The following is a 21,199-nucleotide window of genomic DNA, read 5'->3' as shown; positions in this document are numbered from 1 at the left end:
CCCACTAAGCCCCCACTTCGGACTAAGGTACGCAAATTCAGCTACGTTCGAAGTACCTTAGTCCGAACTTACCGCGGGTCCAGAAGCGGCAGGAAGGCTCCCCCGTCGATGCCGTGTACTCCTCTCGGCAAGCTGGAGTACCGGCGTCGACGGCGAGCACTTCCGGGATTGATCCCAGAACATCGATTGCTTACTGCCAGACCCTCCGGTAAGTGAAGACGTACCCTCAGAAGCAAGACAAGAGTAAAAACGCCAGCCACAGTTGGCTGAAAACATCTTTGCCCAAGGTAAAGTGCAAAATCAATTAAGCATCAAAGAGATCCTCAGATCATAAAATATCAGGGTTGGAAGGGACCTCAGAAGATCATCTAGTCCAACCCCCTGCTCAAAGCAGGACCAATCCCCAAACAGATTTTTGCCCCAGATCTCTAAATGGCCCCCTCAAGGATTGAACTCACAATGCTGGGTTTAGCAGGCCAATGCCAAACCACTGAGCTATCCCTCCCCCCCAGAATGTTGAAAGGGACAAATACTACAGTAATGGGGGCCATTAAAAGTACTTATGATAGAACTATATACACACACACACACATTTTTAAAAAGTCTTTATTCATTTTCATTGCCTTTAAAAAAAAAAAAAAAAAAAACCACCCAAACCCATCAGTGCAACAATCCTCCGCCTCCCCCATCAGTAAGCGGTAATTTAAAATCAGGAAATACTGAGTGCTGGAGGCAATGGGTTAGCATTTTGCTATTTATTTCCTTCTGTCAAACTTTGAAAAAGTCCTCTGTATAAATTAAACAATGAAAAAAAATGTTATTTTCAATTCTATGTCATCATTACAGTTAACAGAATTCATAATAATGCATCTAAAATGTGGTGTCCACAATATATCAGGTATACATTGGGGGGAGGAGGGGGAGGAGAGAAAAAAGAAATATATGACATTCTAGGCTTGTTAAAAGGATAATGGTCCCATATTTTTATTAACAGGTTAGCAAAACAAAATCCAATGGATTACAATATTTACATGTTATTTGAAAAATAAAGTAGTGATAAAAGCATGTCACAATCATTTATTTCATTTTTTTTTTCTTTTTCGTTTTTGGTAACCATTACAAACACCCAATCCAGGTATGGAACTGTTTAAATACATTTGAAATGAGGCCAATTAAAAAAACAAATACAGACACAAAATGTGTATTTATACTTGTCCCTCTGCTGTGTTTTCCACACGATGCTCCCTCCCACCTCCAAAGAAACCCCCCAAAAGATGAACCCTTAAAAGCAAAACCACCATGCTTTTCAAGTAGCACTTATTCCACAAATGCAACATTTTTGCCATCAATTTTATGTGAAGCTCTGTGGGATGCCGTCTTCTAACCAGCTTCCTGTCTTTCTCCCTCCCTCCCAATACATCCCCCCAAACAAAAAAACAAACAAAGAGACACATGCATTTCTAAAACTAGGTTTCAGTCAAGTACTTTCTACTTTTTGGAAAGAAACTCTTTTTTTGTTCACGGTCAGAACATACCATGGGCCTGGATTCTGCACTCCTTACTCAGGCTAAACTCCCATAGACTTCAGTGGGTGTTTCACCAAAGGGGAAAAAAAATAAAAAAAAGAGTACAGGATCCTTCCCCATGGGTGTAGATTCCTATTTATTCTATGCTGCTCCCCTCATGCTAAGGAGGAGGGAAAAATAGCAACTCCCATCTTGACTCGAGTTAGATTCAAGCTCCATGTAGTATGTAACTATTTCACCTCCCCTTGCAAAAACCTGTGTTATCAGGAGACCCCCTCCCACCTCCCCACCGCACAAAAACAAAAAACCACACACCACATACAAAAAGGCAGCCAATCTTAACGAAAAGTTACTGGCGTGAGACTGATCAATGTTAATTTGACAAGCAACAGAATGGTTATGAGGACCTAAGTGGCTGGTCCGCAAGCTGCATAGCTGTGCCGTAAGTTTGGTTCTTTAGTTTAAATTTTTAAAAAAAGTTAAACTTCTTTGTTATTTCCATATGTTTTAAAAAAAAATTTGTTCGCAAGAACAAGTCTCCTTCCCCCCCCCCCCCACTGAAAAAGAAATAATTTTACATGAGAAACTTAATTGTGCTGTATTTGTAACACCTCAGGCAGATAGAAAACAAACATGTGGCAAACAAAACCGCACAATCAGTCACATGAATCTATCAAACCCTAAAATTATAGTTGAATACTAACAAACAGCTTACCTGGAATAAAGGATGACAATTCACAAACAGTTATCTAGGAATTAAAGTCTCTCTCTCTTTTTTTTTTGTATTTTTTTTTTACTAAAATAATTAAAAAATCACAGTATTTTAAGAAATAAAACCCACACTGGGATTTTAAGCACAATTTGTTTTCCTTTCTTTAAAACTTCTTTTTTTTTCTTCCTCCATTCACCATCTCAGCCAGCAGTCTCTACATTTAACCACAACGACAACAGGTAGTACTGACAAATGCAGAGATTTCCCTTGGTTAATTTTGAGGTACTAAGAAACAGGTGACTGTTTTATGCAAAGCAGTTTTTTTTTTAATCCTTTCTTTTCTTTTCTAAAGCAGTTGCATTCTGTCTGGAAAAGTGTAATGTATTAAAACTAGAAAAACGCACTGAAATTTGTGCGTCAAAAAGTTGTCCCCCCTTCTTCCACGCTCACGACGCTTCCGTTCTCAAACAATCCAAGTCTCCATTGCAAAGCACATTGTGTAATGTAGGAACCCGGGAAGTTGCTTCGTTAGTCCAAGATGAATGTAACTTCCCATTGTCAAAATCCAGAAGAAAAGATGCAGTGATGTAATGGAGCCACTTATTCCATCATTTAAATAACTTTAATATACACACACTCACACAGGTACCAGTGCTTTGAAAATAGATCATTCAGTCCTAAAAGCAGCTTTGTTTCTTCCTTCAGCCCACCCCCCACCCCTTTCATCACTGTTCAAGTAGGTTAATTAAAAATCACACCAAATGCTTATTCGTTTTTGGCCTCTGTGTTCTCTTGGAGAGATTTATCGGCAGCCACACCAAGGACTGCAGTTTCATTCTTGTGGGAAAAGTCCACCATTTCCTCACTGCTTTCCTTTTCTTCTGCTGAGGGTACCTTAACGTCTTCCTCTGTGTTCTCCTTCGGCTGGTCATCCTCACTGATCCCTCGCTTACTTTCATTCAAGGCCCTGGAAATTCGAGCAACAGAAAGTGGAGAACTTTACAGTGAGACCCACAAAGCCCTCCTTTACTTACTGCAGCAGGGAAAAACAACTCGCTTCTCCTCTAACGACATTCAGAGAGAATACAACTAGTCAAACCTCCAACATCTAATATGATACATATGCTTGCAACAGGACAAGTGACAGAATGAAACACTAATTTCTGTGTATTCACAGAGTTTGACATTTGGTACTTATTCATTATGGGCTGCTGAACATAAGGGCCAGGAACAATCCCAAATTTGATGTTTGACCTTTTCATTAGAGGTCACTGAAAGGTCATCCCCCTTCCCCTTTTCCCTTGTACTCATCATTTGTATTAGAATTGGTCCCAAAGTGTGCTAGGTCTGGGAGTGTGAAGACAGTCCTTCCCTGAAGAGTGAACAATCTAAAAAGGCTAATGGCTTTTCAACCAGTGAAGTGCCTTATGAGCTGCAATCTTTAAACTCGGTACACTCATCATTACGATTGTAAAGCCCCACTGCGATAGGTGCTGTCAAACACAGTGTAAGCACTTTAGGGCAGAGACTATCTAAATAGACGTGATACAGGGTAAGAAAACTGAGGTGTTTGTTATCCCCAAAAGCAGGGTTATCATACGTCTAGGCAGAGTTTTCAAACAACAGGCAATGTCCGGGATTTTGGCAAAGCAGTCATTGCAGCTCAGAAAGAGCCCCAATTGGTCCATTTCCCTGCAGTCACAGCTTCTGGATCCCACCCACCCCGGGCCCTCAGCCCTGCGGCAAGGGGTCCTACAAGGAGGCGCTGACTGATGGCTGTCACTGCATCCTGGGTTTGCACCAGCCCCCCTGACAGGGAGCGACACTGCCTCTCACCTCCTGTGAGTATCCCTGCAAACACCCCCCAAATACCCTACTAGTACACCCACCCTAGGTATCCCTTCTAGCACCCCCTGGTACACACACACAGCCTCAGTACCCCCCAAATGCCCCTTCCAGCACTCCCAACTGTCCCCCCTCTACAGCTCCCCCCCAGCAGCGACCTCTTTTGGGGACCCTAAAATATGGTAACCCTACCCAAAAGATTGTCAGTCTAGCGATATACAAAAACTACATTAACATGTCTTCCAAGTGACAGCAATGTTGCAAGAACCCTCCATTTCGGAGTGCATAAGGAGCATTTAAGAGATTTCAGACAAAAATATTCTCAAAGACAAACGAGTGTACCAAACCCCACAGCTGACTGCACCATCCACGTGCAACAGTGTGGACTGCTATGAATGAGTGCACAATTTAAAATCATTTGCTATTAACCTCAGAGTAGGACTTTTAGAAAGATGTCCTCTGCCTGAAGATTTCAAAGCTTTTGTGCACATAATTTACCGTAAGTTTAATTAGGGTTACCATCCGTCCGGCTTTCCCCGGACATGTCCGGCTTTTTCAGCGTTAAATGGCCGTCCGGGGGGGATTTCTAATCAAGTAGAAATGTCCGGGATTTCCCCTTTCCCCTCATGCAGAGTGCGGCTCGGCTGATTGGATGGCGGGGTCTGATTGAAAGCTGCTCGCAGCCACTGGGGCCTCTAGCAGCCAGAGTCCCTCCCCCTCCCCTGCAGAGCAGCACAGAACAGTGTTTGAGTCCACGTGGAGCCCGCAGCTCTCCCTCTGCCGGGTGAGTGGGGGAGCAGAGGCTGCAGGGCGAGGAGGAGCAGGGCAGGCAGGGGCATAGAGGCTGCAGGAGCAGGGCAGGCAGGGGGCACAGAGGCTGCAGGGGTCGGGGGGTACAGAGGATGCAGGGTGAATGGGGAGCAGGAGGCACAGAGGCTGCAGGGCGAGGAGGAGCAGGGCAAGCAGGGGCATAGAGGCTGCAGGGGCAGAGGGTGCAGGGCAGGTGGGGGGGTGCAGGGACTGCAGGGCGAGTGGGGAGCAGGGAAGCACTTAGCAATCCCCAACCAAGATCAGAGTGGGAGGGAGGAGGGGGAATGCGGGGTACTCAGAGGAGGGGGCAGAGTTGGGGCAGGGACTTTGGGGAAGGAGTTGGAGAAGGGGCGGGGTTAGGGCGGGACCAGGGGCGGAGTTGGGGCAGGGCCGGGGCCCCATGGAGTGTCCTCTTTTTTAAATGTTTGAATATGGTAACCCTAGTTTAATATCAGTGTTCTAAGACAAAGAATAGAAAGGGAAACCAAAAGAGTGGAGCCCATGCGGAAAGTGCACAATGATTTGTAGGCATCTTCAATGCTGGCCTATGAGCTTGAAAATGGCAACAGTAGTATCCAACTTCATTAGGTCAATGAAGTGGTGTTCAGATCAGGATTGGATTCTGAGGTCAGGTTAAAGGCCAATCTGGTTCCAGGATTCAAGTTTGGATTAGATGGCACTGTATTCCTGGAGCTGTTCACACAAAATTCTGAACCAAATTTGGTGGAAGTTTCTGAAGATGCGCTGTGCTTGTGAGACTTCTGCCATCTTGGGCCATATCGCAAAGAGAGGTTCCTTCCAGCCTGGAATCTGATCCAGGCCTGGAGTCGCAAGGGAACACACTCACATCTGGAGTTTGAATCCAGCCACCCCAACCCCGCAATAATGGGGCAATAGAGAGAGTTGGACTGAGGTTTTGGTTCTGACCCATTCTGAGTACCATAGCCACCTTGGAATTATGGGTTCACTAGATACATACAGGTTAAGCCCAGAAGGGACCATTATGATTGTCTAGTTTGACCTCCTTTATATCACAGACCAGAGAATTTCATACAATGACTCCTATGGTGACTTGCCAGAATTATTTGTTCACCTCCCTGTGTTTGCCTTTACTAGGCTTGGGGTGGGGAGAAACAAAAATCTACTGTTGCCTTCAGCTGTGATGAAAAGTAGTCTGTAAACAAACTTACATGCCATGTCTCAGTACGTGCCGTTCCCACTCAGAGCCCTCTGTAAATGACCTCCCACAAAACTCACATGGAAAACGCTTCTCAGGAGCGCCACTGTCAGAGAACATCATGGAATCTGGGAAAGAGTAAAAGAAATGTCATTCACAGATTCATCCATGTTATGGCCAGAAGGGACAATTGCGATAAGCTAGCGTGGCCTCCTCCGCTATCCTTCTGAAAGGGTGTGTGTGAGTGGAGGGGAATCCTTTAAAAAAAACTGGCTCAAACTCTCACCACGCACTTTGCAGCTCAAGATTCCTGCTCCTCATCTTCAAAACATGTGATGAAGTTTGCCACCCACAGGTACATCCCCTTTCTCCACATTTCAGTGGCTAGAGAACACGCATACCTCCCTCAGAGTTCAAAATCAATTTTATGAGGGAAGCTTAATGTAGAACAGCTTGTAAGAAAGCAAATAAATACAAGTCTAAATACATTTTTCAGTCACAAAGCAAATTTTGGGCTATGCAGTCTCATTATAGTAGGCATCTGATCCCCATATACAAGTCCCTCATGCCCATGTATATAATATCTCACGTGTAAAGCAGTACCTGATACCATTCTAGCCCACGAGAGCTTATGCCCAAATAAATTTGTTATTCTCTAAGGCGCCACAAGAACTCCTTGTTGTTTTTGCTGATACAGACTAACACGGCTACCACTGAACCCTGTTAATTGGATAGGTGTTTCCTCCCACCCTAATCTTTTGCACAAAATGCCACTGCCCTGATCTGCAGAAGTGCAGAGCACCTATAACTTCAGCTGAAGTCAGGGGAGGCTGCGGACACTCAGCCCTTCATGAATGGCGCCAGCTTTAACAAAAGCTGAAACCTTCACTCACAAATTAAGAAGATCGCCACACAAGTCATTAAAAAGAATTGCACGGACTATCTCGGTTGATTCTTTTCACTGGAAATGAGACAGCACCATCTGTTCAGAGCATTAATTCCTTAGCAGGGATTATCTTGAGCAAGAAATCAACAGAATGCCTTTCTGACTCCTCCTCAACTACATAATGAAAGAAAAGGGATTTTGCTTCGTTCCATTTTGATCTCTGCTCGTCTGGTTTCTTCACTTTAAAATTTAGTCCATTCAAGTTCAAGCTATGACTCAAAATTACCCACACACTCACTCCCATTCTCTGTGTGCGTGTTTGGTACGGATGTGCGTTGCGATGAGTTTGTAACCTTCATCAGTTGTTTAAATTGTAGAGGGAATGTTCCTTTACGCAGCTTTTATCCTTTTCCCCTGGAAGGAGAACTGGCTTCAGATTTCATAGGATGCAGCACTTCATTATATGACTAAGCTCCATGGGGCCAGATCCTCAGCTGATGTGAATCAGCATGGAGTCAATGGCACTAGGCCAGTTTACACCAGTTGAGGCTCTGGCCCCTAAGCTTGGTCATACACACTTGTGTGTGTGGTGCAAATTTATAAGCACCACTATAAAACCTCATCTCTGCACCAGGATTAGTCTACCACCCTACTGAGGGTAAGAAGTTTTGGAGGCAAGAATGCACCTAGAGTACAGTAGCCAATGGGAAATTTATTCTGGGTCTGTGCAGAGGAGGTGCAGACAAATGCATTTTGTTCAACTGCGTGAAGGGGATTTAGACTTGTAATTCCCATTAACATTAATGAGCATTAGCTTAGGAACTCCTCCACCCTTTCGGAACAGATCATGTTCTCCTCTCCCACTCCCCATGACTTCCTTGTCACTTTGGTTTTAAGGTCTATGAATGTGGATGGCTCCCTGAATTACAAATCAAAGCAGTAAGGTCATCTCAGATCTACCAAGCTGGGTATATGCCACGGTTCCAAGGGAAAAAGGATATTTTGCACACACACGACACCTGACTGCCTTTGACGGCGTGTTATTTTGTGGGCATACATTGCTTGTTTGCCTCTGCATGAATCATTTCACCATCTGAGTTCTAAGATTAAAGGATAGAAGTTCACAGGGGCAGACTGTGCGTCTAGGACACTACTTCTAGCAAGGGGTGGCACGTCGCTGCTCTATCCCAGAAGCATCCCAGGAAAGGAACATCAGCCCTCCCTTCCCCCCTGTTGCTCCTGGGGGGAGGGGTTAATTCTCTACTGTCCTACACCAAGTTATTCCTTTCCCCCAGCCCCGCACACAACAGCTTATCTGTGCTGAGATGTTGTACCCGGGTTCCATCCATTCTTTGCCACCCTTCACCCATCTTCTCCAGGGAGCAATATGTGGTTGCACAGCTTTGCTTACTCCTGCATGCGTGGATCCTGTGGTTCCAGTAGCCCACATAAGGATGTGACAGGGATTCTTACTCCCCTGTGCTGACTTGTAGGCCAAGTCACAACCTAGCTCATGGCGAGTCACTGACCTGAGTGGGGCGGTGGTGTATTGAAAACTGGGGTAAAATTACAGGCGGTCACTTCAAATTTTAGGAGATTTTCCTGGTCCTGCTTGCAGGCTATGGGGGCTTTATAGGGAAGCATGAGATTTGGGCCTAACAGCAGTCAGTCTACAGACAGCGAGGCTACCGTAAGATGGGGAGAGTTGTGCCTCTTTGTTTTAGGGAGCAGCCTGCTTTCTCTCTCTGTGTGTTTTTGGGTTCTTGTGTGTAACTGTTCTAAATTCTAAGAAATAAAAATAGTGTTATACTACAAACTTCCAGCAAGAGCACTTATGGTTTTTGCTAACTTCTCTCTGTGTGGGAGCTGGGCAAAATTTCATTCATGGTACTTACAGGTGAAAGAGGCCTCTTATGCAAAGTCCAGTCCCTGGCACAAGATGTAGAGTAAAATTTTCAAAAATGCCTAGGGACATAGGAGACTAAGTCTCATTGAAAGTCAATGGAACTTGGACTTTTAAAGTGCCTAATGTTATTTTGAAAATTGGACAAAGGCACTTTTGAAAATTTTACCCACAGTGCCTCTCACAGACGATGTATGTACCATGTCAGATATTAAATGGATACTACTGCAGCTGATACTAGCTAAAAGGGAGAGAAGAGAGGTCATTTCCTAAAGAGGAATCAGCGAAGAATGGCAGGTAAATAAAATCCTCAAAAAAGTATGATTTATGGACCCATTGTTTGATCAAACATGGATTATTTTTAGCCACTCACAGATGCAGAGACCCAGCTGCAAGTGAAAAAAGATACATATGAAATGGTGAAATACTCTCCATGTTATAACCAGTGTCTTTGGGAAATGTAGATATTTCTACTGTCCCTGATGATTAAAACCCCAATCCAGAAAGTTCTAATCTTGTATTTGCATAACAAAAAGCATCCAGAGATTTAAGTATCCTGAAAACAAGTTAAAATAAATGTTTTACTGTGTTGGTCTACGTAAGAAGTTAATAGGTCTGCTGCAGCTGCAAGTTAGGGGATATGTCCTCTAGCTATAGCAGTATAGGCAGATACTTTCAGCCCTGCAGCTGAAACCCACGGTTGAACTGACAGGACTAATTATATTGACACTAACTTACACTTTTACCTTTACAGATGCCATATTTCTGAGTATTTGTGGAAAAGACATCCCTTCTGCTGATTTTTTAATTTCTCTAGGGCCATCAACAAAGATCTCACAGAACATTTTTTAGATAAGAGCTATGTAGTTTCTTATCCAACACTCCTCCCCCTCATTCAGGGCCATCCCTAGGGGGGTGCGGGGTCCAGGCCTGAAGTGATGTCACTTCTGGGACCGACCGCGCTGGGAGTAGGTAGGGGAGGCCGTGCCCCCACAAACAGCCGGCCTGGCCCTGCCCACACTCCGCCCCCCCCCCAGGGCCCCACTTCGGCATCGCCACTGGCCTTGAAGGGGCTGGGCCACGCCGACTGCCTTCCCGGGGCTGGGGAGGCTGCAGCAGCACCACACGCTCTCCATCGGGTGGAAGGGGCGGGGCTGGGGATAGTCTCCCCCGGCCAGCAGTTCACCCACCGCCCATGTGGGGCCCCCCCAAAGCACGGGGCCCGGAGCAGTCGCCCTGATTCACTGTCCCCTAGGGATGGCTCTGCCCTCATTAAAAAAAAAAAAAAAAAAAAAAAAAGCTTTGGATGAGTTCTCGCTGAGCACAAGAAACTGTTAAGAAGCAATGTCCTAACTACTGATTGTGCCATGACACTAAAATAGCTAACATGTTGAGATTTCAGTGGAATGAAAGACATAACCTAAACCCACATTCTGTTCTATACGCTGCCTGTGAGACAACAGCAAGACGTTTAAAAAACTTCAAGGAGGTGGGTATTTTCCCTTCTGAAATCCCTTTTGAACGCAATTTTGAATTCTTTTTAAGTTCACAAAAAAAAGTTTACAGTATTCCTTTAGTTGGATGTGTAGAGAAATTGGTAACCTGCCAGTCAGCAGCATGATGGGACGTGGGAACTGGACGGCACAGGGAACTGGTAATGGCATTCACCTTTGAGTTCAAAATGAACCCTGGCTAGCGGTGGCTGCCATATTATGTCTGGTTGATAGAAATACGCAATATAGGGTGGGTTCTGAGAATACACAGAGTACTTCAGTTCCTGGGGCTATTGGTCTGGCAAATTACATAAGCACTAAATCGACTTAGAAATATTAAAGGAAAAAGCCCAGTATTATGGATAGAAGATTTCTCTTTCGTATTCCCTCCCCTACTAATGTTGGTTAAATTACCAGGATCAGCAGCTGCAGAAAAGAATAATGCCATTCTCCTTCTGATAAGCGCTTTATGAACAGAGTGTGCTACTGAGTAAAACAGACCAGGACTGCACAGAAGAGCTGGCCAGAAAATGGAAAAATCACTTCCCAAGAAAATTTCTCATTTTAAAAAAAAAGTTTTCCCGAACCAGGACGAAGCATCAAAACAGTGAGAATTTTCAGAGGAAGGGTTGAGAACAATTCCGTTTTGGGAGAATGAATATGGAATTTTCTGCCTGCCTGCCAAGAAGGCTCTTGCGAATTTCATTTGTGGAACTGATAAGAGCCTTCTAACTTGCTTGCCCAAGAGGCGGAGAGCTAGGACATTTGTCTTCTCCTCCAGCTCTGGGAGCTAGAGAAGCAGAGTTGGGGTACTCAGCCACTCCAGCCCCAGAGCTGGGGCAGAGAGAGAAGAGGCTGAGGGTGTACAGCCTTGGCACCCTGTAGGGGGGTGGCGGTGGGACACCCCACAGCCCCGCTGAGAGCCGAACCTCCCCTAATCCCAACGTGGGCAGAGCCACCAGGTCCAGCGCCTGCCCTTCCGAGGTCACGGCCCCGACCCGGAAGTATAAAAGCCCGCCTGCAGAGCTCAGTGGAGCCCAGGCCGGCGGAGAGAGCAGACGTCCGTGGCCGAGCTCCCGCTTGGGAAACAGCCGCAGGCCGCGACCGGCCTGCTGACTCACCGGGCCGGTTGAGCCTACCTCTCGCCCGGTACCCCGAGGAGGACTGGCCAAGCCTGCCCCGTGCCAGGTACCCCGAGGGGGACTGGACAAGCCTGCCCCGTGCCAGCTACCCCGAGGAAGAGCCGATCCTGACCCTCCGCTACCTACCCAGAGGAGCCAGTGCTGGTGGAGAGCACCGAGGACACTAAGACGGCCCAGGTACTACCCGAGGGGGAGTGTGGAAGTAGCCCGGGGGCAGCCGACCCCAGTCTGGCTGCAGCACTGCCAGAGCCGATGTCAGTGTGTGCCAGGATCCCCACTGACAGCAGCGAGTTTCCACCGCTGCTAGGGCCCCGGGCTGGGACGCAGTGGAGTGGGAGGGCCTGCATCCCCCCTGCCACCCACTCCTTGGGTGGCAGACTCCCCCTGTTTCCCCTGGCCTAGAGAGGCTGGGTACCAGATTGACTATTTGTTTGCTGCCCCGCCCTGACCTAGGGCCTGGGCTATCACAAACTGACCCAGACTCTGCTTAAGGGCCTGGGCCTCTGACAGACTGTTTGCTTGCTGCCCGCCCTGACTTGGGGCCTGGGCTGCTATAGACTTTGCCTCGGCCCTTGCTTAAGGGACTGGGTTTCGGACCTCTTGACTCAGCCCCTGCTTATGGGCCTGAGCCCCTAACTGTGTGCCTGTTGTCCCAGACTGCCGCCGGACCAGAGCGAGGCGGTGGGACACCCCACAGCCCCGCTGAAGGCCGAACCTCGGCCCAAACCCACTACACACCTCTTTTGGGAAAGGTTTTGTCAATTTCACTGGCAGAAAATGTGAAAAATTTCAGTTTCAGGTTGCCTAGCTCTAACTGTACAGCCCTTGTAATCTGAAATTGATAGCTGATTCGGGCTCTGATTCAGCCACGCACTTAACCAAGTGCCCAGCTTTAAGCAAGTGAATTGTCTGATTGCAACCAATGGGAGTACTCCCATCCTAAAGGTTAGACGCATCCTTAAGTATGTGGCTGAACTGGGGTCTTAATAGGTAATGTGCTTCCAAAATGGAGCACTTTGTTATTCTTGCTTCAAAGCTGCCAGCCAGCCTGAATCTAAAAAGGGTTCCTCCGGACGGTCGAAAAAACAGACTGGACTTCTACATAGATTGCTTCCGCTAACGTGCAAAGGCTGAAATTGTGGAAAAGCAACATCACTTGCCCCATAACCTCAGCCATGCTGAACACAACGCCATCTACAGCCTCAGAAACAACTCTGACATCATAAATCAAAAAGGCTGACAAAGGAGGTGCTGTCGTCATCATGAATAAATTGGAATATGACCAAGAGGCTGCTAGACAGCTCTCTAACACCACATTCTACAGGCCATTATCCTCTGATCCCACTGAGGATTACCTAAAGAAACTACACCATCTGCTAAAAAAACTCCCTGACAAAGCACAGGAACAAATCTGTACAGACACATGCCTAGAACCCCGACCAGGGGTATTCTATTTGCTACCCAAGATCCATAAACCTGGAAATCCTGGACGCCCCATCATCTCAGGCATTGGCACCCTAACATCAGGCTTGTCTGGTTATGTGGACTCTCTCCTCAGGCCCTATGCTACCAGCACTCCCAGCTATCTATCCCAGCTAGACACCACTGACTTCCTGAGGAAACTACAATCCACCGGTGATCTTCCAGAAAACACCATTCTGGCCACTATGGATGTAGAAGCCCTCTACACCAGTATTCCACACAAAGATGGACTACAAGCTATCAGGAACAGTATCCCCGATAATGTCACAGCTAACCTGGTGGCTGAACTTTGTGACTTTGTCCTCACCCACAACTATTTCACATTTGGGGACAATATATACCTTCAAGTCAGCGGCACTGCTATGGGTACCCGCATGGTCCCACAGTATGCCAAAATTTTTATGGCTGACTTAGAACAACGCTTCCTTAGCTCTCATGCCCTAACGCCCCTACTCTACTTGCACTACATTGATGACATCTTCATCATCTGGACCCATGGAAAAGAAGACCTTGAGGAATTCCACCATGATTTCAATAATTTCCATCCCACCATCAACCTCAGCCTAGATCAATCCACACAAGCGGTCCATTTCCTGGACACTACTGTGCTAATAAGCGATGGTCACATAAATATCACCCTATACCAGAAACCTACTGACCGCTACACTTACCTACATGCCTCCAGCTTCCAACCAGAACACACCACACGACCCATTGTCTACAGCCAAGCTCTAAGATATAACCGCATTTGCTCCAATCCCTCAGACAGAGACAAGCACCTACAAGATCTCTATCAAGCATTCTTAAAACTACAATACCCACCTGCTGAAGTGAAAAAACAGATTGACAGAGCCAGATGAGTACCCAGAAGTCACCTCCTACAAGACAGGCCCAACAAAGAAAATAACAGAACACCACTAGCTGTCACCTTCAGCCCCCAACTAAAACCTCTCCAGCGCATCATCAAAGATCTACAACCGATCCTGAAAGATGATCCCTCACTCTCACAGATCTTGGGAGACAGACCTGTCCTCGCTTACAGACAACTCCCCAACCTAAAGCAAATACTCACCAGCAACCACACATCACTGAACAAAAACACTGACTCAGGAACCTATCCTTGTAACAAAGCCTGATGCCAACTCTGTCCACATATCTATTCAAGTGACATCATCATAGGACCTAATCACATCAGCCATACCATCAGGGGCTCGTTCACCTGCACATCTACCAATGTGATATATGCCATCATGTGCCAGCAATGCCCCTCTGCCATGTACATTGGCCAAACCGGACAGTCTCTATGCAAAAGAATTAATGGACACAAATCTGACATCAGGAATCATAATACTCAAAAACCAGTGGGAGAACACTATAACCTGTCTGGTCATTCAATGACAGACCTGCGGGTGGCTATCTTACAACAGAAAAACAGACTCCAACGAGAGACTGCTGAGCTGGAATGGATATGCAAACTAGATACAATCAATTTAGGATTGAATAAGGACTGGGAATGGCTGAGCCATTACAAACATTGAATCTATCTCCCCTTGTAAGTATTCTCACACTTCTTATCAAACTGTCTGTATTGGGCTAGCTTGATTATCACTTCAAAAGTTTTTTTTCTCTTACTTAATTGGCCTCTCAGAGTTGGTAAGACAACTCCCACCTGTTCATGCTCTCTGTATGTGTGTGTATATATATATATATATATCTCCTCAATATATGTTCCATTCTATATGCATCCGAAGAAGTGGGCTGTAGCCCACGAAAGCTTATGCTCTAATAAATTTGTTAGTTTCTAAGGTGCCACAAGTACTCCTGTTCTTTTTTCTAAAAAGGAGAGTCACGCATAAAGGAGGGGGAGGACAAAAAGCTAAAGAAGAGCAAGACAACAGAACCATGATGGCCCAAAAATAAATTTCTCCACTAACTTTGATATCACAATCACACTGGATTAACATCAGAGGGTCCTGTGGCACCTTTGAGACTAACAGAAGTACTGGGAGCATAAGCTTTCGTTGGTAAGAACCTCACTTCTTCAAGGTTGCATATGGGTTACCGACATACAAATTTGATAGCCCTCTGGACTACCATGCTACAGAACAATTTACTGACATGTACAAAAGACCGCAGTTGCCTAGATGTGATCTGCTTTTTCTCGACATGCATCCTGTCCATGGTTTCTGAAAAATCTGTTGTTGAGTCAATGGCTCATCTTGTTCTATGGGGCTGTCAGAGACATTCCTATGCCCAGCCTGGGAGAAAAGGAAGCAATACTGACCTCTCTCTTCGGTCTTGGGGCTCATCTCCTCTTCCTTTTCCTCCTCATCACTGCTGGAGCTCTCAGTTTTCCCTTTCATTTGTTCCAGCTGATCCAAGTTAACCCGCCCAACCAGCTCAAAATTACGACTCACCTTAAAAGAAACAATATAAACATTAATTAATATTCATGTCTATTAAAAAAAAATACAACACCTCTATTTGCAGAGTAATGTCTGATGAGTAAAATTTGCCAGAGGCCATTTTTACCAACACTCTGTCAAGTTAATACCCATTCCCTTGAAACACAATTAGACACTCCTCTAATTGTTTCACTTATGTTTTTTTATAAAGCATTTCTCCATGCTTCACCTTGCAACCCTCTTGTCAGCTGAGGAACCTTCCTTGTTTTTCCCCTATGTGCAGGTTTTAAACTTTAATAATAATAATAATAATACAGGTATCACTATTAACCCCCAAGCATTCTATAGTCATCATCATTGCAGGGGATTACTAATCTGATGTGGTATCATATTAATATAGCCCCATGCTAGTGCAGCAGAATCCTTTGTGAATGATTCATTCAGTTTAATGCATGGAGAGATGGGTCCTTTAACTATACATGTCTGCTGTCCGAGTGAGTACATTTTCACTCATTAATAACAGATTAATTTTAATTACAAAGGGTTGCTAAGTGCTTCACAAACTGATTTACAAACCATAAAGGGAACACTTCACCCAGCAGTCAAATTCAGCTAACCCTTACGTGAAATGCGCCAGCTATTTAACAGCTTACAGCAATAGTACATAACAGCTCAGGATGGAAAGTGAAGAACTCGTGTATCCAACTGAAACGGTGGACAAAGATTTACAACAGAGGCGCAGATACAATTACCCAAGATGAAACACGACCAGGACGCTGGGGTTAATACCTTTTATGTGAACAGCGCCCTGGGATTTTTAATGACCACTAGTGGTCATGACTTTGGATTCAGATTGATCTGAAACGACAGCACCTCCAGTAGCACCAGCATTATGCCAAGGCTCTGATCCAGTACTGACAACATTTCCTGCAGCACCTTGGATGAAGTAACAGCTTGACACGACTCTTTTCTGGGAGGGGAATTGGAATGAATTTAAAGCGCAAGTCACTTTACATCTGAGAAACTTTTACAAAGTGAAGTGCTTTCCCACAGAGAAATGACAATAAACACAATAGCATGACAGCAGCACCTACAACTAACAAACAAAAGTTTTTTTTTCTCCTGCTGATAATAGCCCACCTTAATTGATTAGTCTCGTTAGAGTTGGTATGGCAACACCCATTTTTTCATGTTCTCTGTGTATATCTATCTATCTATCTACCCTACTGTATTTTCCACTCCATGCATCCGATGAAGTGGGTTTTAGCCCACGAAAGCTTATGCCCAAATACATTTGTTAGTCTCTAAGGTGCCACAAGTACTCCTCGTTCTTTTTACCTACAACTAAGGAGCACTGCTAAATACAAGTACTGTGCACAAAATAGTCTGAAATAACTAATTTTTAAAAAGTGTGAGAGAGCATGAACAAAGTAACTGCTGGGTTATTTAGGCTATGACTAGATACAAGAATACATCTCTGGTAAGAGCCAGGACAGGGGTAAAATCTTCCCATAATGAAGCACCCAATCAATGGCATGGGGAATAGTGAATCCTGGCCCAGCACCTGGGCTGTGGTCAGTGGGGGAAATGGGAGAGCTAAAAATTGTATATTGCAGACGAGTAGAAAGATTCTAAAGCAGCAGTAAAGAGAAGAGGAGAGAAGCATGCCAATTGTTAACAAGCTGACATAAGGAAAATAAACACATTGCAGTTCAGCTCACAGAGCTAGTTTTTAAAATGCAGTGGAATAACTTTTAGGGCAAAACAGATTCTGCGGATACTTTTGGTGCTCATTTTGTCAATAACATTTTTGGTTTGTTTAGCAAAAGTAGTGGGAGTAAATTTCCAGCATGGAACAGGAAGTAAGCAGCTAAGTGATTATCTCCCTACAAACTCTGACAAAAAATATGTATTCCTAAAATTCTGAGCTGAAGCAATGCAAAGCCTCAATGCTGGAGAGGATCATCCCTCGAAGAACATCTTGAGTTAGAATTATAGGGTCTGATCCAAAACCAAGTGATATTACTGGACATATACTTAATAACTTCAATGGGTTTGGGTCACACCCATAGTCAGGTAATTCTAAAAATTAATATTGCCAAAGCACCCTTAACTTAGCATGATGTACACATGATGTATTTTTTATTTATCTTTTCCTTAAGTGTAAACCAAAATGTATTACACGGTTATTAAAATATGTACTACATGCAATGTTGTCGATGTTATTTATTGCCAGAGCAATTTCAACTTTTGAAATCTCCCAACTTTTATGGGACTGGATCACACTGCCTTAATTGTTGCTTCACAACTATTAAAAAAGGTAAAATTCTCCACATAGACATTCAGGTATCTGAATGGCTCAGGAGGGGTACCCAAAATTCAGGAAAAACCCCTGCAAACAAACAAGATTTTGGAAAATAGGAATTTCACAAAAAAATTATTCCATCCTGGGGGTCATTTCCAAATCTTGACTCACTTACCTTTACTAAAAGTCAAGTCAATTTACCACTTGCAATGTGTACATAGTCCCAAAGAAAATCCTGCTAAGAACTTACTTTATGCTCATCTCGAAGATGAGTGTCCAGCTCCTCCGTGTGTTTGGTCTCATAGTAGCACAGTTGGCATTTGTAAGGTTTCAGTTCATTGTGCTTCTCTATGTGCTGCTGTAAGCTCTCATCACTGGAGCAGGTGAAGGTACACTTATCACAGCGGAAAACTACTCCCTGCAAGTATTTTGACAGTTTGGATCGGCAGACTTCAATGGGAACAACTCGCTCTTCTGTTGAGATAAATGTGATGAGAAGAGCATTTTCATTTTAAAAAAAAAGTCAGTATCAACAGCCTTCCCCCTCTTTCCCCTCGAGAAACAAGATTTGCTATGTATGTATACAATCCATTTAGCAGCAAGTAGTTTGAAACATTTTCTTGAGGATGGGATAAGATGGGGGGAGCTAAACTGGACTGACCAAAGAAATGCAACTACATTCCCTCCACAAAGGTAGGGTCAATCCTCTTCAAGACGGTGAATGCAGAGGTCATCCTGAAAACTACCACTAATTAGGTGGGAGAAAGGGAAGGAAGAGAGGAAGCGGTGCAGCCAGGACTCAGGGCCGCAGAGTCTGGGAGTTGCTGGGTAGGACACAGTTGACAGGATGGGGTCTTTCTGTTGATGGCTGAGCTGAGCATAGCAAGTGGAGGTTTAAGTTGGATATTAGCAAACACTATTTCACTAGGAGGGCGGTGAAGCACTGGAATGGGTTCCCTAGGGAGGTGGTGGAATCTCCTTCCTTAGAGGTTTTTAAGGTCAGGCTTGACAAAGCCCCGGCTGGGATGATTTAGTTGGGGTTGGTCCTGCTTTGAGCAGGGGGTTGGATTAGATGACCTCCTGAGGTCCCTTCCAACCCTGATATTCTATGATTCTATAAGAGCCTTTAAATATTACTGTAGTACTCTAGTCACAGACCAATACTCCACTGTGCTAAATGCTGTACAGATTAGCTTTTAAATACTGTGACTAAGACTAGAGATGAACACCCATTTCATTTCCCACCCATGGGCTCGATTCTACCAATTCAGTTTTTCATCCCAATCTGCCCAATGTGTTAATATACATTTCAGGCTTTAGTTTAAATATATAGTGAAAAATTATTCTATTGAATTTTAATATTACTCACACACAGACAGGTGTCTATATTGTATGTAACACACAATCACACTCATGTAACAGCATGACCGACAAGAAGTTTTCCACATTTCCACTGAGCTAGAATCCTGCAATTTGGTTCCTTCATCCACTATGGGCCACTGAGTATTGTGTGCACACCGGGGAAATCCCCCATTCAATATAGGGTCACCAAAAGGTCTTCATTACTTAACTGCCCTTTTGAACTAGGGCACAGGAATTTAAGACTGTTATTCCTTAAGGACTGCAGGTTAAGAGGCAGTTCAATGTTTCTAACATAGCGAATCACTAACGACTTATTTTAAAGAAGTAGGCCCGATTCTCAGCTGATGTAAACTGGTGCAGCTCTCTGAATTTCAACGGAGCTCTGCCACACGAGGTGGATCCAGACCAATGTATCAGTTTCTTTGGTAAAGTGGAAATGTGGGGTCTCTTGCCTCCCATTTGGAGACATTAAAGTAATCCTGGTTTCTAGTAATTTATTGTACTGATAGAATTCCTACACACACCCCCAACCCCACCCCCACCCATACAGGAATGATATGCATATAATAAATGCATTTATCATGCATCTCTGACCATTTCATGTGCCCTCTCTGCCAAGTAATCTATTTTTCAAATATTTAAATATTCCAAACCCCTCACCTGCTTCAAGCATCTGTTTATTAAAACAAAACAAAACAAAAAAAACCAACCTGATTTCAAAATATTTCCTTCTCCTCACACCACTCCAAAAGGTGGAACTTCCCCCAAAGCTATTCTTGCTAAAGGCTCGGAACAAGTAAGATTTGCTCCTGCACCAGTGACAGTTGTTCCATCTGTAAAAATGTCAACTCATGGCCCTTCAGGGGAAGAAAAAAACCCAGTGGTGGTGGTGGTGTTGGGGAGGCTACAAGATAACAGGATTTAAAGTTGTGACATTTGGGGGCATAGGAAAACTATTTTAGAAGGCTCCCTCCGAGTTCTGTGAATTTGGACTTGTGGAACCAAGGCATCCGGCTTGAAAGCTGCTTTCAGCACTGGAAAAATACCAGAGCCTTTCATCCTATGCTGGATAGGAAAGCACATCAGAGAATGGCCAGTAAAATGTAACGGCATCGTCTGGGCTAAATTACAGGCTAATGGCTGAGCTGGGCACAGATCTGGAGTTCCCCGGTTCCAGTTACAGAACTTCCAAGGGCTCTCCAAATCGGACTGCCATGAAGCCCAAGAGTGACTCAAAAGTCTCCTCACCACTGTATGCCTGCAACGCAGGCTCCGGTCCTATAAATTCCCTCCCCCTTCAGACTAGGAAAGGGCACAGAATCACTGCTCCTCTGTGCCCATAAAAGGGAAGTTAAACCACACTGATGATGTGTAACTGATTGAGCTGAGTAGGTGACACATGGCAGAAGGCTCTCAGAGGCAGACTAACGATATCCTGCGCCCATAACTTTTAATGGGAAACATACTCCTTGCTTAAAGTTCTCTAACAAGCCATTCCATGCTCTAGCTGATAATGGCTTGAGCCCAGTGAATGGTCAACTTCTATCACCGCCCATTAACTGTGGCTAAAGAGAGGGTGATGTGCTGCCAAATGTCAGCCACATCCTGTGAAATCAGGGACCTTTCATTCTGACTGGGGCCTCTGGACATCATCTCAACAGAAACAAGATTTACAGTGTGTTTTCATCCTTCAGTGCCACATGGCAAAGACCCGAACGTCACAGTGAGAACTAGCCAGTACAAGGTTGTACACCTGTAACTCGTTATCTGCTGGGGAGGGAGAAAGGGCACCAATCAACATAAAAGACCAGATCCTCAGCTGGTGTAAATTAGCATAGCTCCACTGTTTTTATGCACAGCATCCATTACTCACCCTCAACCCCCTGCACAATCTGTGCTTGGACAGACAGTCTGACACCAAGGCCCTCTTTCCGTCTCTGGAATGGCTTCAGAAGAGACTGCAGCAGGGCAGCCCCCCCATGCCTCACTCCTGTCCAGAAAGGCTTAGCTCTCAAGATGCAAGGGTATTTCAGTGCCCAAGTACATTAACCCCTCGACCGCTCTACTGAGGCTGCCATTATTAGTGTCAAACATGATCTGGTCACATGTTTCTCAGGAAGGAGGGCTTGGATGGATGATTCAGGTATTGAC

The 21,199-nt window shown here is 44.9% G+C and overlaps 1 protein-coding gene across 14 annotated transcripts in view; it reads right to left on the bottom strand.

Moving 5' to 3' along the window:
* Positions 1–740: 740 nt before the first annotated feature.
* The window catches only part of ZNF462 (zinc finger protein 462), a 113,516-nt gene continuing 93,057 nt past the window's right edge, over positions 741–21,199 (bottom strand). For all 14 annotated transcript variants that reach the window (XR_010588740.1, XR_010588741.1, XR_010588739.1 and 11 more), the window contains 4 exons: positions 17,937–18,160; positions 15,261–15,393; positions 6,084–6,198; positions 741–3,205 (listed from right to left, as the gene is read on the bottom strand). Coding sequence is in view for 11 of the 14 variants with exons in the window: in XM_005283489.5 (XP_005283546.2) it covers positions 3,004–3,205; positions 6,084–6,198; positions 15,261–15,393; positions 17,937–18,160 (674 nt within the window). In the remaining 3 variants the exon portion in view is untranslated. The remainder of the gene's footprint in view (positions 3,206–6,083; positions 6,199–15,260; positions 15,394–17,936; positions 18,161–21,199) is intronic.

Source organism: Chrysemys picta, chromosome 6, assembly GCF_011386835.1.
Source record: "Chrysemys picta bellii isolate R12L10 chromosome 6, ASM1138683v2, whole genome shotgun sequence".
NCBI classification, from domain to species: Eukaryota; Metazoa; Chordata; order Testudines; family Emydidae; genus Chrysemys; species Chrysemys picta.
This window is presented reverse-complemented; position numbering and strand designations above follow the sequence as displayed.